The following is a 15,000-nucleotide window of genomic DNA, read 5'->3' on the forward strand; positions in this document are numbered from 1 at the left end:
AAAAAAAAAACAGAAATCACATGTACATAAGTATTCACAGCCTTTGCTCAATACTTTGTCGATGCACCTTTGGCAGCAATTACAGCCTCAAGTCTTTTTGAATATGATGCCACATGCTTGGCACACCTATCCTTGGCCAGTTTCTCCCATTCCTCTTTGCAGCACCTCTCAAGCTCCATGAGATTGGATGGGAAGCTTTGGTGCACAGCCATTTTAAGATCTCTCCAGAGATGTTCAATCGGATTCAAGTCTTGGCTCTGACTGGGCCACTCAGGGACATTCACAGAGTTGTCCTGAAGCCACTCCTTTTGATATCTTGGCTGTGTGCTTAGGGTCGTTGTCCTGCTGAAAGATGAACCGTCGCCCCAGTCTGAGGTCAAGAGCACTCTGGAGCAGGTTTTCATCCAGGATGTCTCTGTATATTGCTGCAGTCATCTCTCCCTTTATCCTGACTAGTCTCCCAGTTCCTGCCGCTGAAAAACACCTTCCCTCAGCATGATGCTGCCACCACTTGGCCGGGTGATGAGCGGTGCCTGGTTTCCTCCAAACGTGACGCCTGGCATTCACACCAAAGAGTTCAATCTTTGTCTCATCAGACCAGAGAATTTTGTTTCTCATGGTCTGAGAGTTCTTCAGGTGCCTTTTGGCAAACTCCAGGTTGGCTGCCATGTGCCTTTTACTAAGGAGTGGCTTCCGTCTGGCTACTCCACCATAAAGGCCTGATTGGTGGATTGCTGCAGAGATGGTTGTCCTTCTGGAAGGTTCTCTGCACAGAGGACCTCTGGAGCTCTGACAGAGTGACCATCGGGTTCTTGGTCACCTCCCTGACTAAGGCCCTTCTCCCCTGATCGCTCAGTTTAGATGGCCGGCCAGCTCTAGGAAGAGTCCTGGTGGTTTCGAACTTCTTCCACTTACGGATGATGGAGGCCACTGTGCTCATTGGGACCTTCACAGCTGCAGAAATTTTTATGTAACCTTCCCCAGATTTGTGCTTCGAGACAATCCTGTCTCGGAGGTCTACAGACAATTCATTTGACTTCATGCTTTGTTTGTGCTCTGACATGAACTGTCAACTGTGGGACCTTATATAGACAGGTGTGTGCCTTTCCAAATCATGTCCAATCAACTGAATTTACCACAGGTGGACTCCAATTAAGCTGCAGAAACATCTCAAGGATGATCAGGGGAAACAAGTTGGACTTGAGCTCAATTTTGAGCTTCATGGCAAGGGCTGTGAATACTTGTGTACATGTGCTTTCTCAATTTTTTTTATTTTTAATAAATTTGCAAAAAACCCAAGTAAACTTTTTTCACGTTGTAATTATGGGTTGTTGTGTGTAGAATTCTGAGGAAAAAAATGAATTTAATGCATTTTGGAATAAGGCTGTAACATAACAAAATGTGGAAAAAGTGATGCGCTGTAAATACTTTCTGGATGCACTGTGTATTCACTTATGTGTGGATATTTATGTAGTTTGGCATTTCACTTCACAGTTACAGTATGAGTAATTTTATCAGCATCTTGTTCCCTACCACGAAGTAGGCAGGCTTTTTCCATGCCTAGGTTTGAGGTGGTCCCCATGTACCCTGTCATTTCTTTCAGTCTGCAACTTCGGTTCTCAGCTTTGTCTTATTCATTCTTTCAAAAAACACATAGGGCTCACTTTAATACAATCAAGTCACTAAGTATGTTGTCCTTTTATTGCCTGGGCAAATTATTTGTACAGTCACTACCAGCCTGGGTGTTTGACTTCAAACATAATGTAAGTTAAAGAAAAACCTGGAAAATTGGGAGAAATTCTGCATTCTACTTTTTTTTTTTTGTAGCTCTCTGAGTCAGTGGGTACATGCCTGTGATGCGCTGGAGCTTCAGTCCCAGCAGAGGGAGCAATTAGACAGTTTCATTGACCAACTGTACAAGGATATAGAGAAAGGTAATGGACATTTGTTCTCTAGTGGCAACCATCATCTATAATTTAGTATATCTTAAAAATAATTATTTGATTTAAGAGAATGTAAATATTTTAGAGGGTAATTAAAAATATTTTTTCACATTTTTAATATGCATCTTTTAAGCTTACTATATAGATGTAATATATTTGTCCCAAAGGAGAAATTTAGCAGTTTTTTTTTTGTTCTGAATAAGATGTGCATTTCACTCAAGGTTGCAGCAATAATATAGATTAGTTGAGAACTGAATTGGGTATCTGCTTATTTTAACATTTTGAATCACTTAGCCACCCTTGCATAAAATGCCACAGAATGAGCTAAGGTAACTTGTTTTTGGGTCATACAGGATTCCCATCTCTAAGCGTCTGTTTGAAATGGCTATGTGATGGTTTCAAAATTTGTTGAATCTATGTCATATAAGCAATGAAATCTTATAATGAAAATTGCTTTTGGGCACATGATTATGATGCTGGTGTAAGTTCTAACCTATAACTCTGATTTGTGTATACCCTTAATCACTGACAGTAATGGCCTTATTTGATGTCCTACACTAGTTAAAACAGAGTGTATGTGTTATCTTTTTGGTTTTTTTGTTTTCACTTTTTTATATACAGTGGTATGCAAAAGTTTGGGCAACCTTGTTAATAGTCATTTTCCTGTATAAATCGTTGGTTGTTACGATAAAAAATGTCAATTAAATATATCATATATGAGACACATACAGTGATACTTGAGAAGTGAAATGAAGTTTATTGGATTTACAGACAGTGTGCAATAATTGTTCAAACAAAATCAGGCAGGTGCATAAATTTGGGCACCGTTGTCATTTTATTGATTCCAAAACTTTTAGAACTATATATTGGAACTCAAATTGGCTTGGTAAGCTCAGTGACCCCTGACCTACATACACAGGTGAATCCTATAATGAGAAAGAGTATTTAAGGTAAGTTTCCCTCGTTCTTTAATTTTCTCTGAAGAGTAGCAACATGGGGGTCACAAAACAACTCTCAAATGACCTGAAGACAAAGATTGTTCACCATCATGGTTTAGGGGAAGGATACAGAAAGGTATCCCAGAGTTTTAAGCTGTCTGTTTCCACAGTTAGGAACATATTGAGGAAATGGAAGACCACGGGCTCAGTTCAAGTTAAGGCACGAAGTGGCAGACCAAGAAAGATTTCGGATAGACAGAAGCGACGAATGCTGAGAACAGTCAGAGTCAACCCACAGACCAGCACCAAAGACCTACAACATCATCTTGCAGCAGATGGAGTCACTGTGCGTCGTTTAACCATTCGGCGCACTTTACACAAGGAGATGCTGTATGCGAGAGTGATGCAGAGGAAGCCTTTTCTCCGCCCACAGCACAAACAGAGCCGCTTGAGGTATGCTCAAGCACATTTGGACAAGCCAGCTTCATTTTGGAATAAGGTGCTGTGGACTGATGAAACTAAAATTGAGTTATTTGGGCATAACAAGGGGCGTTATGCATGGAGGAAAAAGAACACAGCATTCCAAGAAAAACACCTGCTACCTACAGTAAAATATGGTGGTGGTTCCATTGTGCTGTGGGGCTGTGTGGCCAGATGAGGGACGCATGGATTCCACTCAGTATCATCAGATTCCGGAGACCAATGTCCAGGAATCAGTGACAAAGCTGAAGCTGCGCCGGGGCAGGATCTTTCAACAAGACAACGACCCGAAACACTGCTCAAAATCCACTAAGGCATTCATGCAGTACAACAACAAGTACAACGTTCTGGAATGGCCATCCCAGTCCCCAGACCTGAATATAATTGAAAATCTGTGGTGTGAGTTAAAGAGAGCTGCCCATGCTCAGAAGCCATCAAACCTGAATTAACTAGAGATGTTTTGTAAAGAGGAATGGTCCAAAATACCTTCAACCACAATCCAGATTCTCATTGGAACCTACAGGAAGCGTTTAGAGGCTGTAATTTCTGCAAAAGGCAGATCTACTAAATATTGATTTCATTTCTTTTTTGTGGTGCCCAAATTTATGCACCTGCCTGATTTTGTTTGAACAATTATTGCACACTTTCTGTAAATCCAATAAACTTCATTTCACTTCTCAAATATCACTCTGTGTGTGTGTCTCCTATATGATATATTTAACTGACATTTTTTATCGTAAGAACCAACGATTTATACAGGAAAATAATGACTATTAACAAGGTTGCCCAAACTTTTGCATCCCACTGTACTACTACTACAATAAAACATTCATGTTAAGTAACTGTTGACTAAATTAAGTGGCACAAAAGATTGCTAAACTTTGTCTTTCTTTGAATTGCAGAAACTGGGGATTTCTTAAACTGTGAAGGCTCTGGTCTTTTCCTTCTTCAGAGCTCTTGTAAGTTGTTTAAATCATTTATTTCTTAAGTGTGAGCAGTGGTGTATTTTAGCATTTGTCCTTCATACTATTCAGTGAACAGTATCTTTTAACCCTCTGGAGACTGCAGCATCGTCGATGATGCAGAGAAAGCTTAGAAGTACTTTGCCTTCTATTTCCATTAATAACTCGATACTTTAAATATAAATTGGATAAAAAACAGTTAAAAAAACAAAAGAAAAACAGGATTTTTAAAATAAAGTGAATTAGACAAAAATTCCAGCTTGTTTCTTTTCTTAGAAATAGCAGAGTTTGAGTTGCAGTGTGACTGCCCATGCAAGAGGAGAGCTGTATTCACATGCTAGCAACATGTACGTTGATATCGGCTTCAAAACAGGAGCACAGATACAGTGCAATTTTACCCAACCTGTTGGATGCTGCGGTATTGTAGGTGGGCAACCCCTGTATTCACTGGATGAATCTCCCCCAGCTCTGATGATCACACTTGATTCACCTAGGGGAACCCAACTGTTCTGAAGATTGCACTTGATTCACCCTCTTGTGGGTCGCAAAGAAACCTGTGTGGGGGAAAAACTGTGTTGCAACACTGTAAATGTTGAAAAACACTTTTGTAGAGTGTAACAGGCACTTGATCATTATGATAGCTTGCAGATCACTATGCATGTGAGGAGTGCAAGCCTCGGCTGCTAGCCAAGCAAATTCACATAGCATATTGAGCTTAATTTGGTGCGCTCAATTTGGTTTTGGTGAAAATGGCATTGCATGTGGTGGTGGCCCATCTCACCAACACATACTACCCTGCCATGCAATAGCAATAATTATGATTATTTTTCCAGTAGTTGATTCTGCTGGACAATGCATATTTTGATCATTATGCTGGCATACTTAGCTTATATTCTGTAATCAGCACACGGTAAAAAGCTATTCACCTTTCCATGTTCAGCTAAAAGGAAGATGTGTAGTGCTATAACTTTTTTCCACAGTTCCAATCAGCTTGCATTGCCCCAGTCTCTAACTGAATGAATGTACAAGAGTGAAGTGAACAGTACAACGTGAAAAGTAATGAACAAGCACTCGTGATGTGATAATTAAAATAAACATATTAAGACACAAATAATAATTTTATATAGAGCCTATGTAGCACTCAATGAAAAGGTACAGTATAGCAAATGAAATCCTACAGTTTAAGGATTTTGAAATTGTTCTAGGCTTGGACACAAAAGCATTCATGATTCCCTTTCTTTTTAGATCTCCAGTCCCTTAATCAGTGTCTGCCCCATATAGAGGATGTTAATATGTATTTATCAAATTTGTGAGTTTTATTTATGTCTCACTAAAAATTTTAATTCTGTGTGGAGCTGTCATCGTATAAGCAGGATTCCTATTGGGTAATCGGTAAAATTGCATAATTTCATCTCACCGATAATTTGAAGTGCCCAAAATAAAAGCAGCATGACAGTTATATTGCATATCCTAGGGAACTGATCATTCTTTATAATCACTGTAAACAAACATTTTGATATGGATTTTTTCTAGTACCAATTGAAAGCTGCAGCTGTTGTCATTGTGAAACAAATCATACTCATTAGTGTGTGTATTAATTTACATTTAAATCACTAAAATGCCAGTATCAATAAAAAATGAAATAAAAATTCAGAATTGGTTTACAATGTATTGAAGACTGAAAGTAAATCAGAACACTGTTGTTCTCCTTATGCAGCCACTGTTATGGTTTATTCAAGATATTCTCACTTATAACTTTTATTCTAATGTGCAGCAAAATTGAAAAGAAAGGCAAATAGAACAAAGTTTAAAAGAGTAAAGAAAATACCATTTAAATATGAGTATTGTATGTTCTAATACACTTGTTGGTTTGAATATTTTTTTCCTTTTTATTCTAAAGTCACTAGCATTTAACCTTGGCCATGCTTCAGAAGATAATGCAGGGGTAACCACATTTCTAGCCCTTGCTTAAAATGAACTAAACAAATGTTCTTTACACTCACATTCATATTAAAAAAGAATTGAGGGTTCTGGAAATGTACTTGTACTGACTGGAATAAGCAGTGCAATCATACACACTCCCCTTCCCTTTAGTCTCTTGTATGCACAATATATCATCCTTCCTTCTCTCCATCATATTGGCTAACTCTTTTCCCTTACCAGTCATACTGCCAACATTCAAAGTTCCTACCCTCAGTTCCACTCTTTACCTTCCTTCTGTCCTTCTGCCTCCGGACAGGTCTCCCTCCTCTTCTTCTCCTTCTTCAGCCAACAGTAGCTCAATTTCCGCCAGCACCTTGTTGGCTAACAGTATGGGTGGCGGCAGTTGAGTTTCAACCGATCCAGTATGGAAAATTTGTATCGTCTGCATATTGATCTGGCAAAATTTTCTACTGGATGCCCTTCCTGACGTAACCCATTTATCTAGGTTTGGGACCAGCATGAAGAAACACACTGGTTTGTGCATCCCACTATGGCTGGGTTTCAGCGTTTATGTCAACAAAAAATGGAATTTCAACAGGGTTGTATAGACTTTTAATACTCATTTAAAGGCCATGTCACATTTTAACTTTTCCCTTGATTTTCAGTTGTAGTCTGCATTTACTTAGCAAGTCAGAGGCAGTCGGTGGCGCCTTCCTGTGAATCCATTTACATAATGTGACATACCCAGTGAACAACTCTATCTAGTCCACAACACACCTTGACTACCTTTAGTTGTAAGGGAGGTGTCTGTTGCATGAAAGCTGACAACCAATGAACACTCATCCAGAAGTACAATACATACAATAATGCAGCAAGAATAAATAAGGAATGTGCACAGACAGAAGAGGTGCCTGTCTGTCTGTCTGTCTGCCTGCCTTGTGTTTTACATACCTTGACAGAATGGAAAAAAGAAAAATGTGGTTTTGATTCAAAGAAAAGAAATAACAGTTATTTGGTAATAGTTTGGCTATGTGCGTTTCCACAAACTGAATGCTTTTATGAGTGAAGAATTATCTGTTAGAATTTGCTGCTGTTAAGACACTTTTTATAGCCACATGTCCACAAATCAGTAGACCTGCAAACACCAAGCCTTGGGGAACTTTTGTAAGTAAATGTGAGTCAACTTGGTGAGTAGAATCCATAATTCATCAAAAGAGGGCCAGTATGAGGTTTGTTGATTAAAAAAAGGCAATATATTGCTATGTTAAAGATTCAGACTGCTGTTTTTTCTTTATTTAATAGCCAGTAGTATGGACCATAAACAAGATAGTGACCACAACATTTGGTGCAAAATCTACTGCAGCATTAAAACCATAAGTACACTGCAGTAGTTGTTTTCACACACAGGGCAACCACATGTGCTGTGTCACATTAGAAAGTTTCATATGTGTAGTTGCTTGTGACATTTATTTTTATTACAGTTTAATTTTCAAAGCATAATGCAGTGCACACAGCCTATAGTGTTTTTTTATAAATTCCAGAGTAATTGGACATCATATAGTGATCTCCATCTCAGCGCATAATAAAACAACATAGGAGTGCTTGTCAAATTTGTTGTCGCAATTGTTGACACTTTGCAACAAGATTTAAATAAAAGATTCCAAGAATAAATGTTTTGTTAAATTTGGGCTTACTATTTGCTCATCATTACAGAATGAGTTTAATTGCATACAGTAAATAATTTCAGTTAATGTAGCTTCTGCATTTTAATAAATTACATTTTTCTCATTGCTTAAATAGTTCTGTGCTCATTGTACTGTACTAATTATGAAAGTATTAATCTAAGTACAGATTGATACACAAGTGTGCTTCTGATAAAATGCATGTTTCATTCTGTTGTTTAAGACGCATTTAAAAAAAATATATAAATCTTTGAAGTATGGCTTAGCTTAATTTACACCTTACCAAATAACAGAAAATAAATTCACTCTTATCAGTCTTCAGTTAAACTCCTGAAATTTACTAACTGGTGTTTTTGAAAAGGTAATTAAGAGATTGTAGTTATTTAAATTGTAAGCAATCAGACTAGTAAGTAAATCTGCAGTATCATAGCCTAGTAGTTTTGTTGATTTGTTGTACTGAGTTACCAAGCTGATTTTGAGGGTTTGCTACTGATACATAACTCTAAATAGCACACGCTCGTGTTTTATCAATATACTTGTCTTTTGCCTGTTGATGCATCCTCTGACTTGCTGTGAAATATACTGTTTATCTTTAAAGAAAAAAAAGAAAAGTGCTCCATTCTTTCTCCTGCTATGTCCATATGTACGATATGTAGAGTGTACAGTACTTGGCAAAGAACAGTAACAATGCACCCATTTGATGTTTCTTGTAAATGAATCTTAGCAATGCACTTTTATTCTCTGGTTTATAGGTATTGTTTGGCTTCTGAATTCCTTACTAAAATTTGTTTTAAATATTCTGTAGTTATTTTTTGTCCTCAGGTTGAAATGATGGCAGTGTCTTACATCCTCAATACATTCATTTTTGTTTTTTATGTAATGTCTAGATTTTCTTTTATAACTAAATTGTATTCTGTACTCAGTAATTTTTACAGCTGTCTGTGACCTACAATTGGGCAGTTTTATGAAATGCATTAATGCATTCATTTTATCATCTTTTATCATTTTTTGTAGATAAAGCATGTGATATTTTAAAGCCATAGATACATAAAAGTAAAAATACAGGGATTGCATATTTTTCTCCACTGGTGTAATTTCAAAAGCTTTCCTTTTGTTGAAATTCATTGGTTATGTGCTTTAGCCATTATGTTAATTTCTGTACTTCAGAGTCGCACTGATTGACAATTTGAATTTTATACATAATAGAATAGTCAGAAATTATTTCATATATCGACATAAGCTATGTTATCAAGTGATAGACAAAATCTGCCCATCACCACACATCATTGCATTTTAGTTATTTAATATGACAATATTATTTTGAAACAAATTTGCTACCCTTTGTAAAATCTGTTTCTAACAAATTGTGAAAAACAGGTTTTATATTTCTAAGGCCACATGTGTAACCAATGCTCTTTGTTGTTGTCTAGGTAATCATAGCTGTATTCCAAATGCTGAAGCTTCCTTCCCAGAAAACAATTTCCTACTACATCTGACTGCACTGTCTGACATTAAGCAAGGAGAGGTAATTTCTCTATTAAGTCACCTGAAATGACATAAAGCTAGACAATATATTTTAACATTTAATAAACCGTATCACTGATCTCCAGCCACACTTTGCCGTTTAGAGTAATTGATCAGAGCAATAATGTTTATAGCATTGGCTTATTATGTAACTCTTTATAATAGACAGGTTGACTGCCTCACAGATACTTGGTAGTCAGTCAACTAAAAGAGTAATTTTGAACCATTACAAATTTTTTAAGGCATTTATCAAATTATTTATTTTCCCAGTCCTGGAAAAATTTCAAAAAGTATCAAATGACAATTAAGTTTTGGAAAAGTCATGGATTTTTTAATATACATGCAATAAAGTCTCTGTCATGTAATTTTGTAAATTAAGCAAAATGTGGAGGATTACTTGCATTAATGTTATGGGATCACACCACAGTTGTGTAGTGATCTATAACACATATGCATATGCTAAACGAATTAAAAATACAAGCTATACAGTATATGGCTTCATAAAGGTGAACACACAGGACATGCAAAATGTAAGTTATGCAGGAAAATGTTTAACATGAATATGGGTTAAGCCATGCTAGCAAGTCACTAGAAAGGTAAAAAAACATATTGACGTTGAGAAGGTAGCAAGAAAAACAATTAGGAATTGAAACCTTGTTCTACTCCTCTTCAGTTATCAAAGTAAAACTTATTACAATTTACTTATGCAATTTAGTAGCCAGGAAAACAACCAAATCCATGTCCAACACTGATGTACTGTCTACTGATGATTTGTAGGTGCTGAAAGTAATTGATTTAAATAGTTGTCCGAGACTGGTGGACAATTTGTAAGAATAATGCAAATCAGTGTTTAGTAATAGCGAAATCACAGCTATATTTTCATGTAGTGAAACACAATGTGCATATTTTACTACATTTGGTATTTATCTTTATTGTAAATCATTGCTTGTCAGAGAGGAGTCACAACAACCTGAAAATGCTATTCATATTGAGGTGACTCTTAATCACTCAGCTAAAATAAATGGATTTAAAGTTGAGGATTTGGTATGGTGGAGAAGTAAAGATTAAGTATGTAGGCACAAAGTTTATTAACTGTTACAGCTAGAGCTTCTGCGTGATGTGAACAAGACATTTACCAACATAGGATCATGTGGATTTCATGATCATTTCATGTAAATTGAACAGATGGGAATTGGACCATACCATTTCCAGTCTCTACTGGCTATTCAAAGGCATTCTTCCATACGTAGAGGGCATTGTTAAAATCACAGATTGCAACTCATTTGTGCTGAAATTTTGTCAGCACCACTAGATAGAAAATGTGGTTGTATGTGAAAAAGCATTAATGCTCTGAATAATATTGCTATTCACTAAACACCATAATATTTGAAATTTAATTCTAATATTGATATTAAGCTGCATTTCTTTTTTTAGTTACTGAACAGAAAATGTCTGCTAACGTATTCATTATGTGCACATGGTGATTAAGTCATATAGTCCATGAGGATCATATCCTTATTTATATAGCTTGTTGTACTGCAATAGAAAAACGGGCATATTTGATGGACATTACCTAGCAAGTTGTGGAAAAATTGAATGAAATAAAGCAGTAATCATTGACACTGATCTGATTCACAAAAAAACACTTCTCGGTGTTAATATACCTCATATTCAGTTTTTCAGGATGTTATTCATACAGAAAATAGTTTGTGTTTATGAAGCATTTCATGAATGAGAAAAGTCATATAACAGTTGACCTACCGTTTTTGGCTAATCATTAAGAAATGTTGCTAATTTTATTGGAATTAACATATTGCTGAGATTAAAGAGTAACAAAGTGAGTTTCTAATAAGTTTCAACTCTTCAAAATCTTTGAGAACTATAGATCGTTTTATTTATTGTTTTTTTTTTTTTTCTTTTCAAAATTTTATAAATCATACGTTTGACCTAACACTCTTTAAGTCTTTCTTCACATTGTACTTCACGGTTTTAGACAGATTGCCCACTGGCTATCAGATATATAAGAATTGAACCAGAGAAAGATTTGTAAAACAGGAGTCTAAAGATTTCATTAATTAACTGCCACTGTTATAAATCCCACAAACCGGTCACATCTGTATTATCATTGTAGCAGTTGTAAGGGCAAATTTATTTGCATATGTGCAAAAAATAAGTGATAGAAATCCGGTTAGAAGCTATTTAAAAGGGTGAGAACCTTGATTTATGTCTCAATCTCATTTTTTTTGCTTTTCTAGGAAATTTGTATCAGTTATTTAGACTGCTGTCAACGGGATCGAAGCAGACATAGTAGACACAAAATTCTCAGGTACGTAGCTATCATATTCATTTGTTATACCATTAATGTTACAAGGGTATTTTCCTGCCATTTAAAACATTAACTTCTGAATGCGTGGTTTGAACATTTTGTGAATCTGTCGTCCCAATGCGAATAAATTAGCTGTTGGTTTATTATGTAACATTTTCATATCTGTATATGAAAATCTAATTAAATTCTTGTATTACAAAAAGTAAGATCACATTTACATGTGCAGCATAGTCCAGGTTTAGTCAGCCTAAGTATATTTAATATTCCAAGTCACATGGCTGACACTTGTTGTCCTAAATATAAGTGTTAAAGATCTCTTGGTATTGTACATATTAAATGTGTCATAATGACATACTACAGCACTGTGCAACAAAAATTAAGCCAATACATGAGGAAAAATACAAGCACGCATATGGAGATGACTTGTTAGTTTTGTAGCCTATTAAATAAGTTCAACTCTCAGCGATGAAGTCTATTTAAACTTTTGTGACATGATTCGGTTCCCAGCAGTCTTGAAAAATATCCTTTTACCTTGGTGATTTAAGCAACCTTGTTGAGAATCAGTTTCTGTGTGCGAGACTTAAAATAATTCAGCCCCCATAACACTACAAAGTTGTGCTTCACATAAATGTTTAAATGTAGCAATTTAAATGTGGCAAGGTGGAAGGTGTGGTAACATAACTTAGTAATGGTATGTGGAGTACACTTGTACCTCAATGTCAGCAAGTACAGTATGCCTTGTGCAACCGTCTTTGTCCAAAGTGATAGAAAAGTTTGACTCAATGTCTTAAAGAAGTTAGGAATCAGGGTGAGTGTAAATAAGTGGTTTTAAACATTTGAATAGGTAATCAAAGATTTAAATAAGTGCCATCACTAGCATACAAAAGACATGCAAAGGACATGTTAAGAAACAGAGTGTAAAAAAGCTTTCACCTCTCAAAGAGGAGGTGGTTGCTGTTTAATAGATGTTCATAGTTAGTAGTCATCATTTTAGGGAAAGTCCTCTAAGTTAAACAGCAACTTGAAGGCAACATTTTTATTTTGTGGGACTTTGTCAGAATGTTTTTTTTTTCTTCTGATCAGTTTGTAAGCAGTATACAGACTAAATGTCATTATTTGTTGGCAATTAATTATTGAAATGTCTCCAAAGTAAAAATGTTTAAAGATAAAATGTTTATTTTATTAAGTGTTAGTTTGCTATTTAATAAAGTGCAAACACAATTAGATGAGTTAAAGTAAATGGCATTTAACTAAGTAGTATAGCACTTATTTGCTCAGATAATAAAGAGAACATACTAAGCTAATTAATCTATGCAAACATATATAAAGTAAGTTTTATAAGCATCAATTCAACAGGAGAGATTGACAAATGACTCTGTGTGGTGCAGATAAGAGAGAAAGAGAGATCGGCTAATTGACAAGAGACGGGTAGTGTTGGTTACCACTTTTGTTCCATCAGATAGGAATATACATTACATGGGGTAGCCTAATGTTTTCTAAATGTTCTTGTTATTTTGGAAATATTTCCTGTAGCGTTTGACTGCGGGAGGAGACCTGCCGGTATGCTAGACTGACCTCCAATTGACCAAGTTATCTGATTTGCTGTTTGTGCATCACTTCAGTTGTCTCAGTTGTCATTGCAATATATATATATATATATATATATATGTTGTACACACATATACACAAATCTCTGTCCTGAGTTAAGCCTACCTACAACCACATCACTAAGGCACAGACCTTAACAATGAAAATATCTAATTCCAGGATAATTGTTAGCACTGTGAAGTTTGAAGTTATGCTACCATGACAATCTGACAATCCAGTGAACTCAATCACATATACAAAAATCATGATACACTATTGTTTCCACAGCTATGTTTGAATACGCGTAGAGATCTAATCTTAATACAGATCAAATTCCATTATAGTGAATACTGAAGTAGTGACATTTTCTGAATAACAAATACTTTTTGTTGACCCAAACAAATGTTGATACAAAATCATGTTAAAATAAGTTTGTTTTAAAAAATTTTAGTAAAAGGAACGTTTTTTCAACATAAAATGGCCACTGAAGAAGATAATGCGATACAAAAAATACTTAATGCCACACCTTTACTTTCCATGCCGACTCTCAGGAATCTTACAACAGGCTGTCTCAAAGAAAGAGTCTCGGGCAGTCTCGATGATAGTGTAGAACATCATACACAGCCGAATTCTGAGTCAGTACTTAGCAGTATACCTAGCATCTTCATGGGTAGTTGTGTTTGTATTTCATAGTTGTTATCAAAGTGTTCTTTGATGATGAACAAAAAAGTGAGAAATGGCACCAGTTTATGCTGGGGAAAAAAAGATAACAGTCCTGGAAAAAGTTGATTCCAAAGTGAAGAAAAATAACATGGAGAAAGTATTCGGAATTGTGGCTTCATCTTCTTCTACTGCCTCGTTTTCATTCTATATTTTCATACCTGTATTTTTAATGTCTCATTTTCATTCCGTTTTCATACCTGTATTTCTATTTTTTAAAAAAAAGTTGCATCTAACATGTCGGTTTCATTCTGTATTTTCATAGCTGTATTTTTATTAAAAAAAAAAAGTTTCATCTAACATTTCCTTTTCATTCTATATTCATACCTGTATTTCTATTAAAAAAAGTTACATCTAAAATCTTCTTTTCATTCTGTATTCTTACCTGTATTTCTATAAAATAACAAAGTTACATGTAATGTGTCATTTTCAAATAAAATATTTTTTGCAGTTTAAGAAGCATTATTTTTTTATCCAGGTGTTGTCAAGCTTGGGTCAAAGAGTTGCATGAGAGACAGGAAAGTGAGTCCAGGTTTTTAAGCAAAATACAGGTACTTTATTACTGTATAGAGAACGCAGGTACAGTCTGTTATTTCAGCTCTCAATATTTGGCACCTTGTCAAAGGGGATTTAGTGTCCTTTACTAGTCCTAGCACACTAGACATCTGTCATATTACACAGAGAAAGCATAGATTAGGTCTATCTAGATTTATAATTGCATTTAACAGTGCTAGAAGGTATGCCGTTCCGTTTTTTTTAATGGTTGTGTCTAAATCCTGTAATATTAGAAACAGATCAATTTAATCTAAAAAATACTGTTTTAATATTTGAGCTATATATACACACACACACACACACATGCGCGCGCGCACACACAGTAGACCCCGCAAAGTCACGGTTCAGTGTTTGCAGCCT

General features: G+C 35.7%; 1 protein-coding gene across 7 annotated transcripts in view; it reads left to right on the forward strand.

The window, feature by feature from the left end:
• Positions 1-15,000, forward strand: part of smyd5 (SMYD family member 5) — a 152,270-nt gene that overhangs the window by 54,255 nt on the left and 83,015 nt on the right. For all 7 annotated transcript variants that reach the window (XR_005633439.1, XM_039751916.1, XM_039751912.1 and 4 more), the window contains exons 9-12: positions 1,828-1,934; positions 4,264-4,320; positions 9,359-9,453; positions 11,708-11,778. Coding sequence is in view for 6 of the 7 variants with exons in the window: in XM_039751916.1 (XP_039607850.1) it covers positions 1,828-1,934; positions 4,264-4,320; positions 9,359-9,453; positions 11,708-11,778 (330 nt within the window). In the remaining variant the exon portion in view is untranslated. The remainder of the gene's footprint in view (positions 1-1,827; positions 1,935-4,263; positions 4,321-9,358; positions 9,454-11,707; positions 11,779-15,000) is intronic.

The sequence above is a fragment of the Polypterus senegalus genome, chromosome 4 (genome assembly GCF_016835505.1).
Source record: "Polypterus senegalus isolate Bchr_013 chromosome 4, ASM1683550v1, whole genome shotgun sequence".
Taxonomy (NCBI): domain Eukaryota; kingdom Metazoa; phylum Chordata; class Cladistia; order Polypteriformes; family Polypteridae; genus Polypterus; species Polypterus senegalus.